The sequence below is a fragment of the Ciona robusta genome, chromosome 13 (assembly GCF_009617815.1).
Source record: "Ciona robusta chromosome 13, ASM961781v2".
Taxonomy (NCBI): Eukaryota; Metazoa; Chordata; class Ascidiacea; order Phlebobranchia; family Cionidae; genus Ciona; species Ciona robusta.
In genome coordinates, this window is record NC_143247.1 from 3,204,360 (window position 1) to 3,216,339 (window position 11,980).

Here is an 11,980-nt window from a genome sequence, read left to right on the forward strand (position 1 = left end):
TTCAGATAATATTTTGTTGCATCCAATGCAGGGGTTACAAAGATCATGCTGCAAAATATCATTTAACTTTGGAAATGCAAAGCAACCAGTATGTCTGACAATTTAGACAACTCATTAGTGCACTGTGTTACACCAATACACGTTAAGTGGACATAAACACTCACAACGCTAGCATGGACGGGTTTGAATTTACCACCTTTATGAGCAGGCGCACTAACCATTGCGCCTGGGATTCAGAATATGCTTATTGAATATTTGGTTACACACAAGTCAGGAAATAATTCAACCTAACTTCACGGAACTTGTGCAACAATTCCCCCTTCCTTATTAGCAAAAGCCTGCCTACATGAGACACTCTAAGCTACCGCAGCACGTATTCAATATGTTATGCAAGTGGTTTAGCCATTACCAGGAGCTGTATCACTATCACCAGTTCCTTATTGACAGCATATTCGTTTATGAGTCAGAGTTTCTGGATAATATGTTACAGAGTCGACTTTAGGATGTAGAAACAGCAGCACTTGCATGGAATAAAAGGAAATGTAATGACGTTTAAACGTCCCATTCCAGTGAGATTCTTAGTACTTATTGATAGACAATGCGAATTTCTGGCGATGGAAGTGAACCAGAAAGCAATTGTTTTATAACCCCTTTGCTGAGCATCGTTTTTCTTTAATAGATATTTGGACACGTTGCTGTTATGAATTCTAGCTATTTGCTTGATATAGTTTTTGCGTTTGGAGTCGTTATTTCAGCGGTACAATCATGTAAGTGTATGTATAATGTATTTGTGAATATAAATTGTATTAATCCTCTTATGGGCCATGGTGGGCAACGATAGTGGTTAAAACACGGGTATTCTATTATTCACATCCCCTGGTCGCTTATGAGTTACCGCGTATGACGGATACAGGAGGTATTACAAGTGTGAGTTATGTGTTTCTGCCTGCACTGCTGTTCTCTTATTTTGCTGGACCTAATGTTGTCAGCTATTTTAAGTTAGTCACTACTGTATAGTGCATTTTGCATGTCTATTTTAATAATTGAAATTCTGAAAATGCCGCTTATTTATTTGAATTTAATTGCAGCAAGCTCATTGGACAGTTGGAGCACGTGGTCATCATGCAGTGTGACATGTGGTTCGGGGGTTGCCACCCGTCGTTGGAAATGTTCAGGAATAAACTGCAACCAAACAGTCGAAACCAAACCATGTTTTCCAGAATTTTGCCCAAGTAAGCCACGTAAATATGAATGTAAATGTAACTGGCTTTATCCCCGTGTGGTGGAGCAATGACAACTGTTATTACATTGGTGTTCTGTTTTATATACATCATGTATCCGCTTACGAGTTACCACGTATGGAACTTTGTGGGTAATAGTTTTTGGGGTATTGTAGCAACAGTAGATACAATACAGGTATGCTGAAACAATTATTCTGGCCTTCTCTGTTCAGGAAAGATCTGGTGCTATAAAAATGTAACATACAAAAATCAAGTCCAACCAATTGTTTATATGTGTAAAAAATCAAAAATATATATATTTCGCCTAAATGGCATCATCAGTCTACCATTTACACGAAAACCTTCGTAACTATGCAGGTTACTTGACCTGGCCCCGGATAAATTTCAGCGGTACAATGATACTCGACCCTAACACTGTAAACAATGATCGCTGTAGTTACCAAAACTCAGCCTTCTCAGATCAGTATATACATCCCACGAACGTATTGTTGGAAAAGAAAGTAAGTAGAAAATGTGTAACTTTGTTAAATACATAAGTTGTGGTAAAGTAACATGTAATGAATGAATATAACTTACTTTATTCTCTCATAGCCGAAAAAATACAGTCCATATAACACAGGCGCCAAGTATTTTACTTTGTGGGTGATTAATTTTTTGGATTTTTTTTATGTGTGACTGATAAATTTGACGACCCATTAGTGACGACTGGGTTGGAGCAATGCCAATGCGATAAAGTAACATGGCATTGAAGGGGCAGAGGATTTTTAGGGTGTTTAAATAGAATTAATGGAACTTATTTATCTTTATACGCATGTTGTGGAAAAGCAACATGGCATTAAGGTGCTGCTTAACATTCTTTGTCAAAATATGGCCTTTGCCTAAATTAAATGGATGAATAAATGTGACTTATTTATCCTGGTGTGACGGGACAGTAACAGTTATTTATCTTGGTGTGACGGAACAGTGACATAATCAAACATGAGTGTTCTGTTTCATACACCTCGTTCCTTCTTACAAGAGCTTAAAAAGACACTTACAAGGCAGATTTCTAAAACAGTATCGGCGATAAGCCTTGAATCAATGTCCTACTGACTCCTACATATGTAGAATGTTAAACTACGACGTACATAAAGACAGAGTAGGATGCAAGTCCCATCATATGAACATTTATATATTGGTGTACTATCACACAATTACAGATACTGAATTGGATATGCTGCTTATAAGCAATTAGACCAATAATATCATTTAACTTTTGCCTAAACATATACCTTACAGAACTCAACGTTTGTTCGGTATAAATTCTCCTTGAATAATTGGAACACTGTTGGGACCGGACATGTCTACTTTGTCAACACTACGGTCAAATCAATTTGTACTGGACCAGGATCCTGTAAAACCAAGCTTGATTTGATTGGGTCGCCATTTAAAGGTAATGTTTTCAGCTGGAATTCACTTATGAGTTGTCTGTTTTGTAAGCTATATATTAAAAAAGATCCCCCTCATTCCAAATTAATCACCTACAAAGTTACATACTTGGTAATTTTTAAGCGGGCACGAGGTGTATGAAACAGAACACCCGTGTTATAATGACTGTCTTTTCCCTGCCATGCAAGGGTAAATAAGTTACATACATGGTAACTTGTAAGCGTAAGCGGGCACGAGGTGTATGGTACATAGCACTCATGTTATAATGACTGTCGTTGCCCCAACACACAAGAATAATTAAGTTATATAATGTTGATTGTAAAATGCCCCTTTACACCCGGCACCATGTACTTTCACCATACATACTTTAAATATGAGATAAATTGATTCTATTCTAAGAGGGTGATGTTCTTGTCAAGGACCCGGTATTAATGCCAGAGTTCCCTACTCCAACATTGTATATGCACATTATATTCTATACGGGCGAGGTCCTACAGTGAGGCATGCCGTGGGACCTGGGATTTAGGCCAGAGTTGACCAATTACCCCAACATTGTATATGCACATTCTATTCTATATGGGTGAGGACGAGGTCCTACAGTGAGCCATACTATGTAACCTTGGATTTATATCAGAGTTGGCTCTTACCAAACACCCAGGAAGCTTCATATTAGTCAAAGTAAATTAATATTCACATTATTCAATTTTCAAAATACCACAGAGACAACTCGTGGACAGCTGTCGGACATTGACATAGATTGGCAAGTTTCATGTGAAGTGTGGGGTCTGGGGGTTGAAATACCTGGTGTATTTAAAGGCAAAGTTGAAGGTGCTTCTGCATGGTTAGAAGACACAAGGACAGATAAAGTTGACAAAAAGGCTTATGGTTACGCACATGGTGGACTTGGAAAGTTTAAATCGTAAGATTTGTTTAATCATTAATTTAAAAAAAAAACAAAATGGTAAAAACTTTAATCACCTACAAAGTTACATATGTGGTAACTCGTAAGCTGGCACGAGGTGTATGAAACAGAACACCCGTGTTATAACAACTGTCGTTGTCCTGCCATTATGTTGCGACTCGTAAGCTGGCACGAGGTGTATGAACAGCCACGTTATAACAACTGTCGTTTTCCTGTGAAGTTAAATAGATTACGTTAATTCAAAACCATTCACCCACAAAGTTAGATATGTTGTAATTTGTAAGCAAGCACGAGGTGTATGAAACAGGACATACATGTTATAACAAGTGCATTGCCTCGCCACTAAGCTCAAATCAAGTTAGGCGTTGGTGAATGCTGAAAGCTCTCCCAGTCGATGGGGTGAAGCTCTATTCCATTTGTATTGTAACTTCTTTTCTTGTTTAATAATATTTTCTTTTGGGTGGGGTGAAGCTACATTTAATATAATGTTATTATAATTTTTTTTCTTGTTTAATAATGTTCTATTTACAGGAAAATACATAGCATTAAATGGGAGAGTTCATTGTACCAGGAATTGTTTAAAAACCGAAGTGTCTTGTCGCTTGTATACAACATTGATAGATACAACATGTACACGCTAAAGACTCGGGTTACTGGAACTGTAGGTACGATTGCTATGAGTATATAAACGTTTGTAATGAATGTAACTTATTATCCTTATGTGTTGGAGCAATGACAGTCATTATAACACAGGTGTCCTGTTTTCTACACCTCATGCTTACTTAGGAGTTACCGTGTATATAACTTTGTAAGTGATTATTTTAAGCATTGTAGCGTGGAAACAGTCATTATAACACAAGTGCTCTGTTTTAAACACCCCATGCCAACTTACAAGTTACCACATATGTAACTTTGTGAGTGATTATTTTTTCGGGAGATTTATGTCTTACAAAACAACCAACTCGTAAGTTAATTTCAGCTGAAAACATTACCGCATGTAACTTTGTGATTTTTTACAAGGTCTTACTTCACTTGATGATCCGATTGAAGTGACAGCCGGTCGCTTATTGGTTCGACCCGCCACAAGAAAGCTACCAGCTCCTTTTTTTGTGCATTACAAACATAAAGTTATAACAATAGACTTCTCCTCTGGGTTAAAAAGCACAAAAGATGGAGATATGATTCCAAGACACTTAGATCTGGCTGTTAGACTACGTTCCAGGTACGATTCTAACAATGCTTGTTGAACTATCATATGAGTGTGAATGTAACTTACTTTATCCTCGGCCGGAAAACGAAAGTCATTTTTTACACAGGTTTAACACCTCCTGCCAGTTTACAAGTCTAATAGTTTACATGTCCTGCCAGTTTACAAGTCTAATAGTTTACATGTCCTGCCAGTTTACATGTCTAATATCTGATAATTTGGACAACCCATTAGTGACAACTGTACAATAGACTAGACTCTAGGTGCCGATAAGCTGTAGTCTGTAGTTAGCACGTTTGCTTAAGCCTAGAGATGGTGGGTAAAAGACTAGACACTGCTACTTTTATAACTATTCTTGGGCAAGACACTTTAACGGAAGTGGTAAACTGGTAACGCATACCCAATCACAAGTGTATGAAACAGAACACCTGTGTTATAACGACTGTTGCTGCCCCGCCATGTGAGGATAAATAAGTTACATACGTGGTAACTTGTAAGTGAGCATTAAGTGTATGAAACAGAACACCCGTGTTATAACGACTTTTACTGCCCCAATAAACAAGGATAAATAAGTTAGAATTATTCAAATACTCAGTACTTAACATTAACACGTGAAACCACTAACCTATTATTAACTGTAACCTACATCACAGGTTTCCATTCCTATACCTACCCCATTACCACAGTCGTATAATATACATTGGTTCGGTCCCGTACTACTTAATCACGCGCAATGGCGACTTATCTTCCAAATACTTTGGGACAAACATGGATTGGTATTTTAAATACGGTGGAATAGTTGACGTGGATATTTCTCATTTATCATGGGGAGAAATGGAAATACTTAAGTACCAGGAGTTAAATGTGGTTAAAGAGCACAGTAACGGGTAAGTATATAACATATTGTTTTTATTTCTTGGAATACAGTAGAAAAGATCAAATTAATTAATACAATAAAAAGAAGGGAGTTATAACAAAAGTAGATATGTTATATACACACTGCTTGTAAAAATTACTTGAGTAAAATGTCAAATAAAAGCATCAATTAACACATGTTTAGTTATTTAGTCAATTTAATTAATATGTAAATAAAAGAAAAGATAAGTTGTACATACACAGCTTATTATAATTGCAAAAAGCTTAATTTTATATTGTGCTTTTTGCGGTGATTTTATGGTTATCTATAACGGGGTAATTTTTTTTTGTTAGTTTATTTGATCTTTGCTACTGTTTATAAGCCATAGAAACGCCGAGTGGTCCAATCTATTGATAATGTTTGATAAAGTAAATATAAGCTATTTACTCCCTCCCACAGAAGGAAATCGCAAACAAAACCTAAGAAGTTCGTTTAAATTTATTGCGAAAGTCACCGCTTTTGCCCGTTTTTGGAAACAAGATGGCGGCGGTTGGGCTACTTGGTGTTTTTACGGCTCTAATTTATGATAAACAAAATTGATAAACAAATAAATAAATAGATGGTATGTTTATTGCAGGACTTACAGTTTATTAAAAGAAGAGAACTTCCAGGGTGTGCAATTTAGTATGTCCAACCAAATGTCAATGCGACTAAATGTTGGACAATCCAAGCAATATGTCTCGTATGCATCAAGATATAACAAACCCCTCGTGAATGCAGAAATGGAATATTTTCCTGCTGAACAAAGTGGCTTGTCAGATTGTGACAGAAACTGTAGCATGTACGAGTTATTCTGTTGTTTATTATGGTTATTCTGTATGGTTATTTGGTATTCTGTAGCAAAATAGTTGGCGCCCCTGCTGCTGGCTCGAAGTTTATGGGTTCTAGGCTTGTCACTGCTACCATTGTGGGCGTGTGTATCTTTGGGTAATACACTTAACGGCAATCGCTCCAACCCAGTGGTCACTAAACTGTCAGCCATCCATTATATAAAAATGAAAACATAACCTTAAAAGTAATATATATAACCACCAAGTTACATATGTGGTAACTTTTAACTTGTAAGCGGGCACGAAGTGTATGAAACAAAACATCGTGTTATAACAAAAAACAACTGTCGTTGCCCTGTCACATGAGGATAAATAAGTTACATACAAGGTAACACGTAAGCCCGCACGAGGTGTATGATACAGAACACCCGTGTTATTGCGACTGGCATTGCCCCGCTACATAAGAATATGCAAGTTCAATCATTTAACTTTGTGCCAACAGGAAGCTGTCGGTTCCTACCGATGTTATTTTGGTTCAACCCCTATCTCGCTACACTGACTATTCTGGTAGGATTATACATAATGTAACTGCTGTGAAAAATCCCAATTCACCAAGAAGTTGTGGAATTGATGGCCAATTGTATGTTATGGGAATCATATTAAAGTAAGATATACTTGTTATGTGTTTGAAAAAATATGTCACAATGTATTATCTTGGTGGCAACATTTATATATTTTTACAGGTGTTTAAGTAAGTGCATTTTATGTCAACAAAACAATAACTTTAACGTGGTTGCACCACTTTCCATGGGTGTTTATATAAGTTAAGTTGTATTTGACCGACACTTCAGTATTTTTGACAACTAGTTTTCAATGTGTCAACAAAACTATAACCTTAAATTGGTTGCACCACTTTTCACAGGTGTTTATATAAGTTAAGTTGTATTTGACCGACACTTCAGTATTTTTGACAACTAGTTTTCAATGTGTCAACAAAACTATAACCTTAAATTGGTTGCAGCACTTTTCACAGGTGTTTATATAAGTTAAGTTGTATTTGACCGACACTTCAGTATTTTTGACAACTAGTTTTACAAAGTGTCAACAAAACAATAACTTTGAATGGGTTGCAGCACTTTTCACAGGTGTTTATATAAGTTAAGTTGTATTTGACCGACATTTCAGTATTTTTGACAACTAGTTTTCAATGTGTCAACAAAACTATAACCTTAAATTGGTTGCAGCACTTTTCACAGGTGTTTATATAAGTTCAGTTGTATTTGGCCGACACTTCAGTATTTTTGACAACTAGTTTTACAAAGTGTCAACAAAACAATAACTTTGAATGGGTTGCACCAAATTTTACAGGTGTTTATATAGGTTGTATTTTGTAAGGGTAATGGGCCAACTGTGGCCTAATTCTCTTGTTCTTAACAAGAACCTCACCCATACAGAATATAAGTTGTATTTGACCGACATTCATTTTTTTCAGAGTCAAGATATCAGGGGTAGAATATAGTTACATAGTTAAATCAGAAACCCCTAAGAATGTGAATGTAAAACTATATAGTCCCCACCATTATGGGCTCATACGTGTCTATGACCAGACAGAGGAGATTGTTTGTCCAACCTGGATGGATGTAAGAGGTATGTATGGTCACAATTATGATTAGATGTACAGATTTTCAATGGTTGTATTTTAATATTGTTGACGTATGCAATCCATTAGTGATCACTGGGTTGAAGCAATGTCAATTAGGTGTCTTTCCCAAAGGCACACACACTTATCAGTATCCAGCATTGAACCCGGTATCTTATGGTTATAATACATGTGCCTAACCACTAAGCCATGGTGATAGATTTTGTCAACATATTACTTTAAACCAGCATTTCTTAAACTGGGGTAAATTTAGCTACCAATTGAAATCCACATCAGTTGACGGGACAGAAAAATTGTGCCAGTACTTTATCAGACATTAAACAATTCATTGCCAAAACCAGACGTTAAACACAAGCGAAATGCAAGCCTATCCGTTGCATTAATTATAACTGATGTAATTAGTTGTTTTCGCTTTTTAATAAATCAGTGCCATATTACATACTGGGGGTAAATCTGATAAGCATCTTTGTTAAAAGGGTAAAGCATACCAAAAAGAACCACTTCTTTAGACACTGTTTGTATTTTAGCAATACTTAGCACCCTAGACAAGACTTGAACCCAGTATCCAAGCAACATGATTTTATTTCCAGAGATATTTCATCGTTATTACAACCTTTACCCAATCATGTGGAAGAATAAGATTATTAACCTTCGATCATATGATGAAGTGCGGAGAAATTTTAAGATGTTACAAATCTCAATGTTTGAGAGGGATTTTGATAACGCAAGGTAGGGTAATGATCATTATTGTGGTTAACAATGCATTAACAACAACAACAATGTTACATATGTAGTAATATGTAAGAGGTCATGACATGTATGAAACAATCTAAACAGATAATTTGTCTTCAGGCTTAAAAAAGTTCCATTTATTTATAAAAATAATAACAATCACCCACAAAGTTACGTATGTGGTAATTCATAAACTGGCACGTGGTGTGTAAACACCCGTGTTATAATGACTCGTTGCCCCCCTACAAGGATAAATAAGTTTCATTCATTTTATTAAGTTGCAATCTTTTATAATGTTACTTCCTACTTGTTGTCGAATAATGTTGCTTGTTACATAACAACGCATGATTATGACAGATACATGCCAGCTTCACGTGATTTATCGCTGAGTAAGCAGAAATTAATCTGGAACTGGATGCAATGTGGAATGAAGTATGGCAATGAAACTGAAGGTATGTAGGCAGTGGGCCTTAAAATCTAGTGAGGTCCATGTAGTAGTACCCTGTGTGTTGGTGTAATGAGCCAACACTTGGTTATATCTTGGATCTGATGGTTTAGAACTCTAGAACCTTAACGCACATTATATAGAAGTATATGTTACCTGATTTATGGTATAAATAGACAGTGAGCATGAGGTGTATGAATATGTCTGCTGTAAAAGAAAACACCTATGTTATAACTCAACAGTGAGTATGAGGTGTATGAATACACCATGTGTGTCCGGTGTATAAGAAGACACCCATGTTATAACTTGACAGTGAGCATGTGTATCTGGTGTATTAGAAGACACCCATGTTATAACTCAACAGTGAGCATGGGGTGTATGAATACACCATGTGTGTCTGGTGTATAAGAAGACACCCATGTTATAATTTGACAGTGAGCATGTGGTGTATGAATACACCATGTGTGTCTGGTGTATAAGAAGACACCTATGTTATAACTCAACAGTGAGTATGAGGTGTATGAATACACCATGTGTGTCTGGTGTATAAGAAGACACCTATGTTATAACTCAACAGTGAGTATGAGGTGTATGAATACACCATGTGTGTCTGGTGTATAAGAAGACACCCATGTTATAACTCAACAGTGAGTATGAGGTGTATGAATACACCATGTGTGTCTGGTGTATAAGAAGACATCCATGTTATAACTTGACAGTGAGCATGTGTATCTGGTGTATTAGAAGACACCCATGTTATAACTCAACAGTGAGCATGGGGTGTATGAATACACCATGTGTGTCTGGTGTATAAGAAGACACCCATGTTATAATTTGACAGTGAGCATGTGGTGTATGAATACACCATGTGTGTCTGGTGTATAAGAAGACACCTATGTTATAACTCAACAGTGAGTATGAGGTGTATGAATACACCATGTGTGTCTGGTGTATAAGAAGACACCCATGTTATAACTCAACAGTGAGCATGAGATGTATGAATACACCATGTGTGTCTGGTGTATAAGAAGACACCTATGTTATAACTCAACAGTGAGCATGAGGTGTATGAATACACCATGTGTGTCTGGTGTATAAGAAGACACCCATGTTATAACTCAACAGTGAGCATGAGGTGTATGAATACACCATGTGTGTCTGGTGTATAAGAAGACACCCATGTTATAACTTGACAGTGAGCATGTGTATCTGGTGTATTAGAAGACACCCATGTTATAACTCAACAGTGAGCATGGGGTGTATGAATACACCATGTGTGTCTGGTGTGAGCATGAGATAGATAAATAAACCATTACAAACTGTTTCATTTCAGATGCATTATACAATACTTGCCAACATTTTGACTCCAACCTCAAAACATTGAAGCTTCTTCTACAAAAAGCTGTGTTCCTTGAGCTAACCACAATCCCCCCATATTTCACTGCATGGTTAAGTTTACAAACTGAATATGCAAGGAATCTTAAAGTAGCTAATGTCCTCAAATCAATCTACACTGAAGAGATGCTTCATATGTCACTTGCCGCAAACTTTCTTAACTCAGTAAGTTGATGCTTAACTAGATACAAACATAGGTTAATGGTTGCACAATCTGTATACAAGGGTACTGGGTTCAAATCCTGTCTAGGAGACTAAGGAGACTTTCTATTAAATAGAGACTGACGATGCCATTTAAGCGAAATATATTTCTCAGTTACCATCAGTGGTTGGTCTTGGTTTTTGTTGGTTACGTTTACAAAATACCAGATCATTAGGAGGCCAAGAATTAGTAAAATACCAACACCTAATACCTACAGTTCTTCTGCCTAGTGGTGAGCAAGTATGCCTCTAGCCCAGAGGTTATAGATTCAAGGCTTAACGTTGCTACCATTGTAAACATGTCTGTGACCTTTGTCAAGACACTTAACAGTAATTGCTCCAACCTAGTGGTTTCTTGTGGGTTGTCTAAATTGTCATACCACCTGTCTTCTAATATATATGGTTGCCCTGTTACCCTGAAAAAATTGGTTACATTTGTTTTATAATTTACATAGATAACTTTTAAAACAAATCAAATGAGAGCAATTACTGTTATTTATACCTTTTAAAGTTTTATATAAATAATGAAAAAATCAAAACAAATATTTATACTTTTCAGATATATAATGAAAAGTACAAAACAAATATTTTTAATTTCCAGATAGGTGGAACAGTGAAGCTTGTAGACTTGGAGAGAATCCCTGTGTACCCATCTCAGCTGGCTTTTGGTAAGTTCTTCCAAGTCGCCCCTGAGCTAGAAGTTGGCCTTCAAAAGTTTTCTATTGGACTTCTTAAGGATATTTATATGAAGATTGAAGTCCCTTCTTCTGCAGCGTTTCGTAAGGTGGGCTGTTGGTGTATTTTGTTTGTTAATTGGTCTTAACTTTAAAATAGGCATAGAGGTATTTATGTGTGTTTTATATGAATGTACAGACTGTAAAATAGACTTTGAATATAGAGGTTTTTCTTTGTGTTTTACATTTGTCTATGGAATAGAAAAGGAGCATAAGTTAACTATTTTCTAAGTGTTATATATTTGCTTTGGGAGTTTGATACCTTGGGAGTAGTAATCCGATGGCATATAACACATAACTTGTTAGTAGTAATGTAATGGCGTATAGCA

General features: G+C 36.4%; 1 protein-coding gene across 3 annotated transcripts in view; it reads left to right on the forward strand.

Annotated features, from left to right (window-relative positions):
- Positions 1-11,980, forward strand: part of LOC149725852 (uncharacterized) — a 22,371-nt gene continuing 10,391 nt past the window's right edge. Inside the window, exons 1-15 of one of the 3 annotated variants that reach the window (XM_089891357.1) lie at positions 1-767; positions 1,089-1,232; positions 1,599-1,741; positions 2,520-2,673; positions 3,390-3,588; positions 4,123-4,256; positions 4,612-4,813; positions 5,452-5,685; positions 6,292-6,495; positions 6,987-7,148; positions 7,977-8,131; positions 8,735-8,873; positions 9,234-9,328; positions 10,655-10,881; positions 11,519-11,701. In XM_089891357.1, coding sequence (XP_089747483.1) covers positions 701-767; positions 1,089-1,232; positions 1,599-1,741; positions 2,520-2,673; positions 3,390-3,588; positions 4,123-4,256; positions 4,612-4,813; positions 5,452-5,685; positions 6,292-6,495; positions 6,987-7,148; positions 7,977-8,131; positions 8,735-8,873; positions 9,234-9,328; positions 10,655-10,881; positions 11,519-11,701 — 2,442 coding nt within the window. In that variant the 5' untranslated portion in view covers positions 1-700. The other 2 variants (XM_089891358.1, XM_089891360.1) reach the window with 2 other exon arrangements.